Below are 17,303 nucleotides of genomic sequence, written 5' to 3'. Positions count from 1 at the left end.
GCATAAACATGAGTCAAATTTTGGACTGATGGTGGCGCTAGAGGGATTGAGTTTGAGACTCCAAATTTGCTACGGTGACATTTCAGACTGTCCTCTATTAGTGTGCCAAATTTCACAACTTTTTACCATACGGTTCTATGGGCTGCCATAGACTTTGTGGCGGAAGAAGAAGAAGAAGAAGAAGAAGAAGAAGAAGATGAATAATAATAATAAGAACGGGAACGGTTTCAATAGGTGCCTTCGCACCTTCGGTGCTTGGCCCCTAATAATAATAATAATAGGAACGGGAACGGTTTCAATAGGTGCCTTCGCACCTTCGGTGCTTGGCCCCTAATAATAATAATAAGAACGGGAACGGTTTCAATAGGTGCCTTCGCACCTTCGGTGCTTGGCCCCTAATAAATGTATATTTAATTTACACAGTATAAGACTATGCTGTCACATGCTGGTCTGTTTGTGTTCTCATCCTGTTTCCGTGTCACATGTTCCTTTGTTCATTTTCCCGCCACTCCTGTGTTTCCTTGGTTACCCTTGTTAGTTTAGTTCTGTTCAACTGTGTGTAGTTAATAGTCTCATTAGTCCTCTGCTTGCCATGTATAAATGCCCTGAGTTTCAGTGTGTGAGTTCACTGTTCTTTGTCTTGCGTTGATGTTATTGTAATGTGGTAAAGGTATTGTGGTTTGTTCAGTTTTTCTCCAAGTTATCTCCTATGTGTCTCCTAGTTTGATTCTTCAATTAAAAGACTGTTTGTGTATCTCCTGGGTCGTGCGGTTTATAACAGCCACACCAACCGTGACATATGCATTGTTTTTTTATACATTTGGTTACATTATATATTTATGTAGTATTTCTAGTGCTTAAAGTTTTTCAGTCTATTTCATTTATGTCTGTCCTATCGTATTTTGTTCTTTCTATATCACTGTTTATTTGTAGTCAGTAAGCGTGAGTTTTTTTTTTTATTCTAGTATTTATTTATTTTTTAAGATATTGAAAATGTGATAAAATTATAAAATTTCAGTGGTATAAAAATTTTGATAAACCTTATATAAAGCAAAAATAACTATATTGTGTTATAGCTATATCATTATTGTGAAATAAAATTATTCATATCCATTTTGGTCATATCACCCACCCCTAGTCCTAATCCACATCTCTGAATTCATGAGTGGATCAAAGTGAGAGATAAAATGCAACACAGAATTTTTTTTAAACCAATACCGTATACTTTTTCATGTGGAACATAAGACTGAACATGTGACTGTCTACGTGAGAAGCGCATTTCTGGTTTCATAGGATCATAAACACATCTTCATCCAAATGCATGCGTTTTATCACTGAGGAGCCATGCAGATTTATTTTTACAGATGTCCTAATGAGAAAAATTATCCGAATAGGGCTAAGGACCAAAAAGCAAGGACACACAATTAAAAAAACATGTAGAGGTCCCCTGCTGTTACAGTTACGCTGCAGCACAGCTTGCATGCTGATTATGTATGCAGTCCAAAAAGGTCCTCAAACTTCCCTCTTTCCTGTGTTTTTCCTATTTTTTAGTTTTTCCTTCTTTGCGGTACCTGTGGGAGAGGCTTGAAGTGACCGCGAGGGGGTATAGGCTGAGGGTCATTCCCAGGTCACTGATGGCCAGGTTAATAACGAAGAACTCGGCTGGTTTTAACAGGTGCTTCTTCTTGTAGGACACATACAGCAGCATACTGTTTCCACATAGCGAACAAACACCTGCAGGACGGAAAAAAAAAGAAAAGATGCATTTGTGGTATTATGTGGCACAAAATGTTTCTGAAACTTCATTTTTCATCGACCAACATATTGGACCTAAACCATGCTCTCCTTTATAAATTCTTGAAAAAAGTAGGACAGTAGCAGAAAAGATATTTGTCAGTTCAGTAGTCCCAAAACCCGGCATCTTGTAGTGATGGGTTTCCGCAGGAGTTTTTTACTAAAATACATAAGTTACACATTTTTCAAACATGATCAAACTGCAATTCATCGACTGGCCGCTAGAGACAGGCTCCAAAAGGGAGTCAATCCCACACGTTTACATTTTTGAAAGTTTTATGAGACATGCATCAAGTATATGCCAACTAAACTAATCTTTAATCTTTTCAGAAAACTGAAACATACTTTTTAAGTATGGCCATGGGTGCACACACTGCGCAGAGGAACCGCCTTCTTCCGTTTTGCTATAAACTGATCAGTGTTCAAAAAATGTTGGGAAACTTCACATGACCCTATACAAGAGTGATTACTGATAGACTGTCTGAAAGAAGAAAAAAATCATCCACTGTCTTTCAAAGTTGCTACAGAAATGACTTTCGACTTTGAGGACCTTGATAGAAATGTAGTGGCGTAAAAGTCAAAGTTTCCCGAAAAAATAATACTAAAGTAAAGTACAGAGTAAAGTGTACTTAAGTACAGTACTCAAGTAAATGTACTTAGTTACTGTCCACCTCTGGTTTTGGTCTATATAGCTAATTTTGCCCTTTATGACAACTGTGATTTAAACTCATCCGTTTAAATTATATTAACCCCTAAGCATTCTGCATAATTAAGGGCGTGGCCATTTGAGTGACAGGTGGATTGCCGTGTGTCAACCAGGCACCTCAGCTCCACCCAAGTCCCGCCTCTTTACCCATTTTCGATTATACGGGAGTGACGTGCGGTGACGTGCTGCCAAGATGGCGACGGTCGGCTCCGCCCACTTTGGGTTTCAAAAAATACTCTTCAGAAACCTATGGGTGACATCACAGACACTACGTCCATTGTTTTATACAGTCTATGCACGTTTCATAACCAGGGAGCATCAAAAGAGAAGGCAGTTTTTCCAAGCTCTGAATGTACACTGGGTTGTTTCCACCCATGGTTGGGTCAAATATGGACAAACCCAGCCGTTGGGTTCAAAAATATAATTTGTAAAATGTCCATATTTGACCCAACCAAGGGTTGAAACAACCCAGCATTGTTTAGAGTGTACCCTATGAAAATTTAAAATAAGTCTAGCAGTGGATCTAGTGCTATAATTACAGGTGAAATAAGATAAAAGACTACAGATATACAGCAAGTGGGTAATTTGCCTAACAATGCCTAAGCAATAAACAACATGTGTATTTTTCTCTTTTGAAACAAGGAGGACCAGCCAACTTCATACAAGGTACAATGAAGAATGAGTGAAGAGGCACTCGTCACAAAGCGTAAGGCATCAATCCAACTTTTTTAATGAAGATAAACTTGCATGCATAAAAATCGCATCACCATAATCCAACACTGAGAGGAAACAACGTTGTATAATTATCTTTCTTGTTTCAAAAGGAAAACATTTCTTTAAATGAAAAAGAAACCCCAATTTTGGTTTAAGCTTTTTTAAAAGATTTTCAATATGTACATTAAAACCCAGCTTTTCATCAAGCCATGTGCCTAAGTATTTATAACAGTTTACTCTTATACAATCCCCTTCTAAAGTTAAAATAGGTGAAACAACTTTAAAACAGATCCCTGTGGGACAACTTTTTTAAATGGTTAGTTCTGTTTAAATTAAATGTTCAATTGAGACACACTGGGCTCTCTCTGGTAAGTAATTAATGGACCAATTTCGAGCCATTCGATTAGAACCTATAAGGCCCGCCCAATCATCCCAATGACGGTTTACGATTAGCGGGTGAAGGTTTCTGCACGTTCTGTCTTTTCAGTGGGGCAAAGTAATTTAATTCCAATTTACTGACTCCATTTTATCACGACCTCGAATTTAGGTTAGAATGGCAATTGGTTATTTGGTCATTTGTATAATAGTTTAACTACACATTTGATTATTCTGTTTACCCCTTTGTTGAAATTATACCCGTTCATCCAGATACCGATAACACTTCGAGTCTCGCACTGGCCGGATTACGATCTCTTTATCACAAACCCGTCAGTGGTCACTAGACAGAGGCGATTAACTGATATCCTAGATGCCCGTGCTCCACGTTGATCATTCTAGAATATTTTTTCTTCAGTCCCCTTGGATCTGAACCCACTTAATTAATGCAAAACTTTATCTAATCAGAGGCCATGACCAATACCATAGAACCAAGCGTCCAACTTAACTTCCTCTAATGGTAACTTTACATAATCATGCCGTGGTTTCCCACGTACACATAATTAGAATAATATTACACTAATCATGAGTTGAGACTCCCCCTATTTAGATTGGTCTAACAACTTTTTGTTCCTCTAAACGGAAGGCCCATTAGGTCCACTAGCCTCTACGTACAGTCTCAGTATACTTATCTAATGGCAATGTGTTAGTCGGAGCTCTAAAACATCAGTCTGGTGTGCCCTTGTGCTTCACCAAAACTGTGCTCTAGTCCAGGGGTTTTCAAACTGGGGTCCTCCAGAAGGTTCTAAGGGGTCCCCAGAAAATTTCAAAAAATAAAAAGACAAAGCAAAAATGGATAAAGTCTACCGAATATTCTAACGGTTTCATTTCTAAATGCTTCTCCCCTTTCTTGCCGTATAATTCCAGAATTGTATATATTTGCTTTGTATCTTTCTTAGGGATGCACCCAATCTAGGATTCGGGTTCGGATTCGGCCGAATATTGGGCTTTTTGACGGGGTTCGGTTTCTGCCGAACCTCTGAATTTTTTTCCACCGAACCGAACCCTAGGCTTGCACTACGCGCGCAACGCTGGTCGAACGTAATGATGCCGCCGTTGAAAGTGAAAATGGAACTCATGAACATAAAACGTGGCAGTACTTTAAGTCAAAAGAAGGCGATTCAAGTCGAGCTACATGTTCAATTTGCAATGCCGATTTGTCTCGTGGTGGCAAGGACCCTAATCAACTGTTAAAACATTTGCGTATGAAACATCCGAAAGAATACGAGTTGTGCATGAAGGAATCTACAGACATGTATTTTATTTTACCGTGCAAACAGCCGCATGTAGATCAGATAGAGCCTCGGCTGACAGCGTGCACGCCTTCTGCGCTCTCCGTTGTGCTGTTCTTTGAAACGACAGAGGACGACTCGGGGTAATTGTTCTATAAACCATCAGGAAACAGCGGCGAGAAGAACATACGCGACAATGTTTACTTTAGTAAACTTGACCAAAACCACACTAATGCGAAAGGCTTCAGATGGCACTGATGTCCCAGGAATACAGAGATAACGCCTCGCTAGAGCGGCCAGCCTCGGGAAGCGACTTTCATTTGCTTTACACCAGTCAGGAGCTTGTACTGCTGCTGTATTTTTCTGTCGAAATGGTCCCACACAGTAAGCTTTTCCATTGCTTCATTTTGCGAGATATATCTGGTTTATGGTTGCACATGTCGACGCGCTCCGTGAGTGAACAAATAACGCTATACAGCAAATTTTTCTTAACCATGCATACATTTTATTTTTTATTTTAAACTTGAAAAACATTTAAACCGTTTAACTGATAATATTAATCGGTCAAAGTTCTTACTTTCAGTTAACGGTTAAATGGTCAATAGCATCCCTACACTGCTGTGGACGTTGTTTACTTCATTAATGTGTTTACTGTGATAATGGACTGAGGATGGGAGTAGGATTCGGTATTCGGTTTCGGATTCGGCGGAATCTTAACCAGTGGATTCGGTATTCGGCCGAACCCCAAAAATCTGGATTCGATGCATCCCTAATCTTTCTAGTGAGTTTTTCTCACTATAGTCCCCTTTATCTCGCTCACTGGGGTTGTAAGGCAGTTTTCTTAACACAGTACGTACGCTGCTTGCATACATTTATTGTCGAAGTTGCTTATACAATAATTTTTAATTGAAAATATTATTTTTCGGGTTTATACATCCAACATTAATAGCCAATTTAAGGTGGAAAACAATATGTTGTATTTATAATGTCACACTTACTATTTATCTAACAGTTTAACTGTTTTCGTACATAAAAATAGATGGATTTTAGGAAGGGGGTCCCTCATAAAGGTTCATCATATTTGGGGGTCTTTGGCATCATAAAGTTTGAAAACCCCTGCTCTAGTCCACTACTAACCTGAATGTAGATTTGCGGTGTTATGGACTTAACGCAATCTTCTAGTTAATAATTCCTGTGTAAATCAGAATAAATCAGTGTAACAATTTATTATTTATATATATCATATAGATTTTGGAGCCCGAACTACGAAAATGCGTATAAATAATACGTGTGTGCAATGTTGTGGAATGTATATGCCAAAAAGAGTTTTGGCGTACATATGGTACGCAGTTTTTCGCGTGCATATGATACGCACTTTATGCATGCCAAAACTCATTTTGCCGTATACATTCCACGGCATTGCACACTACTATTGATATGCATTGTCATGAGATCGTGTTGAGATTTTGGGTGCATTTCAACATATGGAGAGGAGAGATGAGGGGATGGGAATTAAATGTAAATGAAGGCAATCCTTGGGTGATTAACTTAGTGTGATGTCGTCTCGGATGGGGACGCTAAATGCACAAGAGTGAGTTCAGATGTTAATTAGGGGCCAAGCACCGAAGGTGCGGGCACCTATTGAAACCGTTAGATTTCTTCTTATAATTATTATTCCGCCGCAAGTCTATGGCAGCCCATAGAACCGCTTGCGGGAAATTGTGTTGGCACACAGAGAGAGGACAGTCCCAGCATTAACCACACCAATTTTGGAATCTCTAAAACAATCCCTCTAGCGCCACCACCAGTCCAAAGTTTGACTAATGTTTTTGCTAATAACTTTTGAACCATAAGGGCTAGAAACAAAATTATTTTTTCCTCTGATTCCTTGGCTCAAGCCAATTCGATTGCACCCTATGAGGTCACTTTCCGTCATAATAATTTTCCCGCCATTTTTAATTAACCAAAAAAACTACTTTTGCAAATTCCTCCTAGGCCGTTCCTCCAATTTGCATGAAAATTGAACCAGATCATCTTCAGACTCTGCTGACAAAAGTGTATTAGACTCAAGATGATTAGTCAAACTGTTATTGAACAACACTCGAATTAAATCGACATAGTGCACACAAAAATAAAAGTCAGGCTTTATCTCCGAAACACTTTAGCATATTCTAACCAAACTTGGTGGGTGTTATGCCAGCCATGACCTGAGGCTGCCTGCAGCGTTTCGGCGCAGTGCCACCTAGTGGTCCAGAGATACAAAAATTTGATATTTTTGATTATAACTTAAGAACGCTTTAGCCAAATATCACAAAACTGGTCTCTTTAGAGTCGAGGCATCACGCCGAGCCAAACCATACCCAATTTTCCCATATCAACCATTTTGGGCGTCGGCCATTTTGAATTTTGTCAGAAAGTGCTATGTTTTACAAACGCATTGGCGTATCGTTACTAAACTCAGTGTGCGTATTCGTCACCAAGCCCTGAAAGTATTCAAAAAGTTTCAAGGCAGCGCCACCTTGTGGACAAAAGTTATAATGAATTTTCCAATAATGCTAATAACTTTTGATTAAATTTGACTATTGTCATAAAACTGGTTTAAATAGATTCCTTGGGTCATGCCAAAAACATAAATCCCAATTTTACCATATTTGGCCAAACATTCTGTTCGCCATTTTGATTTCCTTCAGAAACCTACTTTTTCGAACTCCTCCTAGACTATTTGCCTGATTTTCACCAAAATCGAATCGTAACATCTTCAGACCATGACAGCAAAAAGTTATTAATTTCGTGTCAACAGACAAAACCCTTTTCATATACTGCAGCGACAAAGTTGAGCCATGATGCCAAAATGACTCTTGAGGCTGTATTTCTGCAATGCTTTGACATACTGACACCAAACTTTGCCTTTGTCATTGTCATCTCACTCTGACCACACCACATCAATTTCGTTACTGCGCCACCTATTGGTCAAAAGTGACAAACCATTAAATCATATTATTAGTGACTGTATATATGATTTTTCAGCCATTTTTGCCTAAAATCATCTTAAAATGCCTTTAATTGCTCATTGTTGCAGTTGGTCTAACCCTCCCAGCCATGTTGGCATGTCTTGTCTTGTTCTTTGCACTTGGCCCCGTTAATGGCTGCTCGCAGCTATATTTTCCTTTGTTTTCTCAGAGAGTCGTCATCTCTTATAGTTCTTCCAGTTTCTCCAGTCTTACAAACCTAAACAACTGAGTCTCTGCAACTAGAGTTTATGATCTATAAAATGCAACAAACAGAGCTGCACAATGCTGTTTACTATCTTAACGTTTAATAATATAATTTGTGACCATATGGCTGCTGTTATAGTAATGTAACCTGATCTGAAGCTGGATTTCATTTAAAACTTTATGTTCAGTTAAAAACTGTTTTACTTGATCATTACACCTTTTAACAAAGGGAGAACCACAGCTGATTTCCATGCACGAGGAATAACATTTAAAGTTAAACTCAAATTAAAAACAGAAAGGATAGGCTATGTTAAAAGATCTGCAGCAATAACGCTTTATAGACTTGTGTAACTAAAATAGGAGTAAAAGTGAAATGCTGAGTAGGACATGAAGCGGCTTCCGTGTTCTCTTCTATCTTGTGTTCCCTTAAATATAATCTGAAATTAAACCAGCAGCGATAGGCTGTTAAAGGAATTCATAATATTTATTTTTTCTTTGATTACACTCTGATTTACTTTTAAATAATCAGGTAGACTGGTGGAGGTTTTTAAACCACAAACTGTGCATACCAGGAACCGGTAACTGTTCATATCACTAATAAATACTCAGTTGTATTTTCCTTTTAAAGCAGAAAATAATGAGGCAAAAAATTCTCTGCCTGATTGCCTTGAGGATGCTGGATGAATTCCAATTTGTTAGTGTTAAATGACAAAAAGACAGAAATTGAAATCTTTCAGCAAAAAATGCACTGTGTGTACTCCGGTACAGTGCCTCGGACAGTTCTAATTGTGCATAAAAAAAATCTTGTCACTAATCTAGGTGTCATTTTTGACTCAGACCTCAAATTTGACCGTCAAATATATGCAGTGATAAAAGTAGTTTAAACTAAAAACTAAAAAGGATTGCAACAGATATCAGTTTTATCATGGAATGGTCTTGAAAAAGTTCCCAGATTGTGGAATGATATGGGTAATAAAGGCCTTCTGAAGTGAATCGATGGGTTTGTGTAAGACAAATATCCATATTTAAAACTTTATAAAGTATATAGCTTCCGACAGAACGCCTTCCATATTCAACTTATGAAGAAAGTATAACGCTTCAGGCAATTCAAAACGCTTGTGCTATGTCTGACGTCATTGTTGCGCCAGTTATGCTTTTTTCCTTTTTTTAGTTGAATACGGAAGGCGGTCTGCCGGAAGCTATTTTACTTTGTAACACGTTAAATATGGATATCTTTCTTACAAAAACCCATCGATTCGCTTCAGAAGGCCTTTATTAACCCCCCGGAGCCGTGAGCCAAACCTTGGGCTGCCATTCACTGTCATTATAATGCTTGGAAGAGCCAGGACATTTTTTAATATAACTCCGATTGTATTCGTCTGAAAGAAGAATGTCATATACACCTAGGATGGCTTGAGGGTGAGTATGATTGAATGATTGACTTACATATCTATGTTAACATTAGTTAAAGGTGGGGTAGGTAAGAATGATCTAAAACACTTTTGTCCAAATTTGTTTAAACTTTCTTTATATGTCAATACATAATTAAAATTTAAGTACTCTGAAAAAGAGAGTATAAAAATCGAGTGACTCTAGACTTTTTAATCTGCAATAAACACCGCTCATTATTTTAGTTCGGGCCGAAACAAGTGATTGGCTTGGGCGACTGTCACTCTCTCTCGCTACCATGGCTACCACCACTTTTGCTACAGGATCTGCCCACATGCGTGCACCCCAGTGTTGCCAAGTCGGGCTATTTCAAACACTGTTGCCGCGGGCTGTTTTTCATGTCCGCGGGTTGAAGCGACCCCAATTATGTGATATTTTGCCCCGGGATTTGAGAATTTTAGCAGGCAGCCCTACCAAAAAGACACATATTTTACCCCCCAAATGCGATTTTTACCGGAGAAACACGACTGGGCTTGTTTTGGGCTAGTTTTGAGTAGCAATTGGGCGGATTTTGTTGTGAAAACCTGGCAACCCTGGCGCACCCGTTTGAGTTCAAGAGGCTGTATTTCTGCTGGACAGGTAATCTTTCATTTTTATTATAAATGTTTTTGGTTTATGTTTTCATGAAGCATGTCTCACTAGCACACGTAGCTGCCTAATATAGCTAACATAACATTACTTAGCATAAAGTTACAATGTTATACATTTAGCGAGCCATTAGTAGAGATGATAAATACTCAATATGCTTAGCTCAAGTTGATCGCTGTCGTGTTGAATTTCGCAAAATGTAACTAGATAACAAAATGCATGTGTAAAAGCTAGTACACCGCATCCAGGAACTTTTTTTAGAACTAAGTTAGCTTTAGCTACTACCCGCTGTCTAAACTCTTCTACCATGTTCACCGGGAACTTTACCTGCACGTGTATTTCGGCCCTTGGTTTGTTTTTATATACTCTACCAATGTTTTTATCTTGTATCGTAGACACTGTGTTGTGTGTGTATTTTAAACTTTACATTTTAAACCAGTATCGTTATTCTAGCTTGAGAGTGAGTACTAAAAGACATCTTATTTGTTTATATTCATAATGATAAAGTTAGATTTTTTATTACATGTGATTCTGACATGATGTCACTACATGCACTCCGCTTCTTCTTCTCCGCTCGTCTCAGGTAAATAATGCGCCTTTCAGCTGACGGTCGGCGTGGCCCGTTCATGTGTTTTAGGGGCGTGGCTTTGGAAAGAGCCCAGAAGGGAGAAGGTGGAGTAAATGGAAATAATGAGCTGTCTTTAAAACAGTCGTGAGAGGTCTACAGACATTCAATTTTCATACTTTCTTTTTCAGAGTACTTACATTTTAATTATGTATTGATATATAAAGAAAGTTTAAACAAATTTGGAATTTTTTTTTTTTAACCAAATCCTACCTACCCTACCTTTAATAAAACAGCTGTTCATTGTTGAACGATGGCTATTTTCTGTAGAGCAGCTGTATGATTTGATTGTTTCATAATTGACGAAATGTGCAACATTGACATGGTTATTAAACTAAAATCAACATTGAACTGACTGGGGCTGAATAACGACACTTGTAAACACTGAATTAACATGAGCTGAATAATGGTGTTATTCTCCTGTTTATTACTGTGAAGCTGTTTGAATTAATCTGTATTGTATAAAGTGCTAGAAATAAGGTGACTTGACATGTTAGCTCATGTCCATTAAGTGATATTAATAGATACAACTTACTAAATGTTAAATTAAGACTTGAAACAAGTAATTTTCTGGCAGAATACCTTCTTTATGCCTTGCATTGCACATGTAATGGAGATATGACAGAAAGAGCTGTGCGTGTAAACCTCACCCTCCCCTGGCCTCAAGAGGCTCATTAGCGACTGACACTAACAGCTGCGGTCTTTAGTGTCCTTTAGCGTGCTCACCTCACACCCCAGTTCGAATCCCGCTCAGAGCGGGTCGAGTAGGACCGGTTACACACACAAGCCAGTGTGTGGAGACTCAAAGCAATTGTATCAGTCATTATTATAATTGAAAACCAACTCATCCTCTGTCTACAAAGTGTACTACATGCTATATCCCAACAAGTATGTTAATTACGTCTGAAACAGTTTGGTAGTTTAATCACAGAACGTGCATTTGCTGTCAGAAACATTGTGCAGCGTGAATCACAAATATCAACCGCGGAATTTACCCAAAAACTCATGCAGGCCACCTAATAGCTAAGCCATAGTCCTATAATCAGCTAGCAACTGGTTAGCAATGTTAGCAGTACTACACTTAACTGGTATAGCACCATATTTAATTTTTGGGTAACACTTTATTTAGATGGTCCATTTTGAACATTCTGTTGACTATAAGTAACTTTGCAACAACATCCTAACTCTCATTAGTGTATAAGTAGACTGTCTGCTTAATATCTGCTAACTCTTTATTGTGATGGTCCCCCAACAGTCATTCTACTGACTATAAGTAACTTTGCAACAACATGTCAACTTAACCCTAACCCTACCAGTCTACTAATACTCTAGTGACAGTTAGTAGACAACATGTAGGTGCAATGTTACTTATAGTCAACAGGATGGGTTAAAGGGACGATCAAAATAAAGTGAAACCAGTTTTTGACAGGAATGAAAACGTGGCTGTGAGGGATAGAAGTACATTTTGTTCAATGGATTGCACCTCAGGTGAAATGTCTTTCTAAAAGTTATAACTTAAAGTTGTGAAAATTATGTGATCTAGGAACTTTATAGAGTGCGTGCCATTGTAAAGACTGTCCGTCTATACCTCACAGCCTCGTTTTCATCTGTGTTAAATTCAACATGGCGTCTAACTTGACTGTAGTTATTAGCTCTCTGACTATATTTTATTGAATATTTACATTGTTTCGAAATCACAGAAGATTCTGCAGACTGCATGAATGATTGTGTACACAATGTCTGTGTCCGAAAGCAGAAAAACTGCTGCCCCCACAAGTGGCAGGAAGAGGTAGAGGTAGGTATACAACAAGGCACGTCGAGTCATGGTTGTGACACATCCTTTCTCATAAGATCCCTTCATTTGATTGATTTTTGGAGGCAGCATGTGTCCTTCACTGCCTATAATAATCCACTATCCTGTGCGTTTATTTCTATGAGAGTGGCCTAAAAATATTCTGAAAGTTGTGGCTGAAGGGCGGTTTCTGTCTAAATGTGTTTTTGAACCACTTTTTCAACTTTTGAATACAATTTCTAGCAAGAAAATAGCATTGTAGTAATTAAATATTTGCTTAGTAAATCACAAAAGCTCTATTTTGGTGTAGATCATTAAAGCCTTATGCTGCCTCAGAAGTCTTTTGTGAGGTAGCTTCCCTCATGCGCAATCGCTGTGTCTGCAAAGTCATTGACTGACAGGGCAAAACAACAAATCAGCCACCTAACACATATGGAGCCCTCTCATACACCCAGCACAATGCGATGCCAGGCGTTGCGCAAGTGTTTTTTTTGCTAGTTTCAGCCTGACACAGTTATCATTTTCACTTCCAGCGCCACGTTGTTTAAAAAGCAAATGCATTTGCGCCCATCTGATAGCCCACTGCCCTGCTGGTCTGAAAACGAGGTATGTTTTTCAGGTGCATGGTTGGCGTGTTGCTATTTTGAGGCAACTGAAAATGACTGCACCATTGATCAACAAAAACCTGGTCTAAAGTCATTAGCGCAGTATTTTTGTGTTATTTAAAGGGCGTGTTAGTAATATGCGCCTATGGGCGAGTGCACAACGCGCATACACTGCTTATTACACACACGGACGCTCTGGAGAAGCGTTCAGTCTTTTTGCTTGCAAATTCTGCTATGTAAATAGCAAATCCGCGATGGTGCAAGCGCAACTGGCTTTTAAAGGGAATGGGAGATGAGACTCTGATTGGTTTATTGCACGTTACACCCAAAACACACCCGTTACGCATCAAGAGACTAGGCACAACCCCTTTGGACCATGTGTCTGGTACGCAGACGTTTTTTTAAACTAGCAAAAGTGGATTTGGACACGCCCTAAGTGCACCTGCGCCATGCACTTCAGACCATGTGCTCAGATCGTTAAAATAGGGCCCATGGTCGCTGACAATTGACAAACCCCGCCTTAAAAACCCCATTGACCAATCACTGCTCTTTTCTGTGTTTGGAAGTCCTGTGTTTTTTTAATAGAAATTTGCAATATTTATTCAAAAAATACTAATGTCACATGGTACCCAGAGAGGATAAACATAATATTTATTCCTTAATATATATATATTCCATATATTATATATTTTATGTATTTTTCATACATTAATTATAATTCATGGAATATATTTGCAAATGTTAAATAAATATTGAGAAACACATACCATGCATTAAACTATGCATCAACCTTCATTCTCAAATGAATGTCTACATTCCATGGTAAATTAATGTTAATAATTTAAGAGCAATGTATTTAAGCACTGATTCAAGTAGAGGTGATATAGCAACAAAAGAGTTAACTACAGTTTATGCATTTTTAAATTATGTTTAACATAAACGTGATTTCTTTAAAGAAAATGGCAAATACAAATGCATGCAAAACCACACTTCATTGCAGCACATATATGAATTCATTAATTCTGTATTTGTACCACTATATGAGCAAATTTCCTAAAAATCATACTGTTCACAGAAATCTCTTATTCATTCTGTTTTGTAAAGCTGAGCGAGCAACAGTAAACAAGAGGACAGAGCTTAGTGAAAAGCCAATTATTGAATTCTTGGAAGTGTGTATGACAACTTTGTGGCCAGAAACAGGCCATTAGAAATAGCTTAATGTTGGTTAGTGTAAGATTACACTGGTTTTTTTTTATTATAAATTATAAACATTTGGATTGTAATTCGAATTTTGAACAGCTGTTCCAGCCATTTACATTATTATAGACTTGATTTAAGGCTTTAAGGCTTATCAACAACGATTTGAAGGAATTTCCTTGCCTGTCAGATCACAGAATTATTAAATCAGCTTTAATCAGACTGAAGAACACACTGCCTCAGCTGGTTAGATTACTGCATAAAATGGAACTTGGAAATGTGTAAATTATATCATAAAATGCATTTTTGGTCTATTAAGCAATCTGACAGAAATTTTCGGCAAACTCGCTATAGATCAAAAACCATACTGTCAGGAAAACTCATAAAATTGACACTGTAGTGGCTAAGCTTCAAATACGCTCTATCCCTTCTTTAAAGGAACAGCACACACACAACTGAAGGCTGAGACCTTGGTTTAAGGACTTACAGCTATAAAGCGATAGTTCTTTCATCAAAAAAAATATGCCAGGGTAAAATTCCCATGAAAGTTATCGTGTAAATAAACCTGACAGGGTGGTCTTATATCATCCTGTTAAGGTGTGTTTCACAATAATGACAGACTGACTGTACATTATCTCTCTTGGTATAGCTTCTTATCAAATAAATAACTAAATGGAATTGAAATATAGATTTTAGAATGATTTTATGTTACTTGTAATGTATATAAAGCTTCCACTAACGGAGCTCCGCTATTGCATTCCCACAACTTTTCAAAAGAGCAAGAAAATGCTGAGAGATGGATTGTGGCCTTTAGAGAAGATATTTATAATCAGATTTATTATGAAATTATCAGTCACAACCTCAGAAATTTTACTAACACCCCAACACAGAAGTGCTTATCGTTTATTCAATATTAGGCAACGTGATTTAAATGGTCATACAAATATACATTCATTATTAAAAAATGTAACTATGAAAAAGTGATTAATTATTTTGTAAATGCGCCATCAGTTTGTGAAGAGGGTCCATATACCATGCAGAATCTCTCCAGATCCTTCAGATTCACAGCTCCATGTTGGTGCTTTTTCTCTTCAGTTCACCCCACTCATTTTGATATGGTTCAGGTCAGGGAACTGGGACAGTCATGGCAGAAGCTTCATTTTGTGCTCAGTGACACATTTTTGTATTGATTTTGATGTTTGTTTTGGATAATTGTCCTGATGGAAGATCCAACCACGGCCCATTATATAATTTCTAGCAGAAGCGGTCAGGTTTGGATTTTTTATCTTTTGGTATTTGCTAGAATCCATGACACCATGTATCTGAACAAGATGTCCAGGACCTCCAGCAAAAAAATAGGCCCACAACATTAAAGAGACAGCATGTATTTAAACGTGGGCATGGGGTACTTTTTACTTCTGTTTGCACCAAACACATCTGGTGGTGAAGCTCCAGGCAGATTTGTAACATTGGAACTTTGTAATTATTGCCCTGATGGTGGAAATGGGGATTTGTAATGCTTTAGCTATTTTCTTACAGCCATTTTCTATTTTTTGAAGCTCAACAATCTTTTGCTGCACATCAGAACTCTATTATTTGGTTTTACTCGTTGTGATGATTGATTAAGGGAATTTGGCCTTTGTGCTTCCTCATATTTATACTCCTGTGGAACAGAAAGTCATGGCTGGACAATTTTATGCTCCTAGTCACCCTGTGTGCTAAATAAAAACGTAGATATAAATGAGAATATATTTCAAAGATATTTTACTCATAAATAATATCTAGGGGTGCCAATAATTGTGGCCAACATGAATTGGAGAAAAACCTTGCAGATTTATTTTCACAGCCATCTTTACTCATATTTACCAAGGGTGCCAATATAGTGGAGGGCACTGTATCGTTTTAAAACTATATGGTCGTAGGTCTTTTGAATACTTAGGGGTTCAAGAGAGGAATAAGTTGCCTCTGGATCTTATTAGTATTTCAAATATAGGTTGTATATAGATTATTAGATTGGTTGTTTTAGTAATGCATTTGTATTAGTGTATTGTGTGGATGTTTAATTGTGATTTTAGTTTTTGCAAATGTGGAGTCTTATTGTAGCTTTGTATTTACAGGGAGTGCAGAATTATTAGGCACGTTGATTTTCTGATCATATTTTTTTTCCAGGCACATTTGACCAATTCCAAACCACAGTAATCCTAATAACTACTATTGATTTAGTATTTAATAATCTATAAGTGATATATAATTGTTCATGAAGGCTGGAAATGAAAATCACCTTATATTCAGGTGTGCAGAATTATTAGGCATGTTTTCTTTTACAGATAAATTGAGCCAAAAAAGAGATTTAACTCAGACTGAAAAGTCAAAAAGTATTAAATGCCCATGAGAAGGATGCAATACTAATGCAATACTAGACATTGCAGTTAAGGCATGACCATTGGACAGTGAAATGCTCGTTGGGTCAGCAGGATCTGACAAAAACATGTGGTGAAGAAAAGACACCTGTTAACCGCAAAAGAATTAAGAATTAAGGTGAAGAATTAAGGGTGAAACCATCAGGAACCCTTTAGTCTCCAGCGCCACCATTTTCCAGAGCTGCAACCTACCTGGAGTCTCCAGAAGTGCAAGGTGTCAGGATCTCAGAGACTTCAGTTAGGTAAAGAATCCTAAAAAATGACCCCCACTAAATAACAATCATAAGCTGAAGTGTTGTAAAATACATGAAGCCTGCTTTTTTATAGGCTTTATAGGTTTTATAGGTTGAGAATGACTCTTGAAGGACCAGCACCACATCCTCTAGTACCACTGTTTGAAGAATTCATCTTCCAGAATCTGGCAGTACGTTTTGGGAGTTCATTTTAGTCAATCCTGAAGTCCGTTTTGCAGAGATGGACTAAAAATGAACTCCCAAAACGTACTGCCAGATTCTGGAAGATGAATTCTTC

General features: G+C 37.9%; 1 protein-coding gene across 1 annotated transcript in view; it reads right to left on the bottom strand.

Moving 5' to 3' along the window:
* opn7a (opsin 7, group member a) overlaps window positions 1-17,303 on the bottom strand; it is a gene marked incomplete at both ends in the record, with an annotated part of 107,025 nt that overhangs the window by 72,348 nt on the left and 17,374 nt on the right. Inside the window, one exon of the mRNA XM_079831211.1 lies at window positions 1,572-1,734. Within this exon, the coding sequence (XP_079687337.1) occupies window positions 1,572-1,734 (163 nt within the window). The remainder of the gene's footprint in view (window positions 1-1,571; window positions 1,735-17,303) is intronic.

This window comes from Gobio gobio, assembly GCF_949357685.1.
Source record: "Gobio gobio genome assembly, chromosome: 12".
Taxonomy (NCBI): domain Eukaryota; kingdom Metazoa; phylum Chordata; class Actinopteri; order Cypriniformes; family Gobionidae; genus Gobio; species Gobio gobio.
The sequence above is the reverse complement of the archived record's forward strand: the minus strand, read 5'-3'. Positions and strand labels throughout refer to the sequence as shown.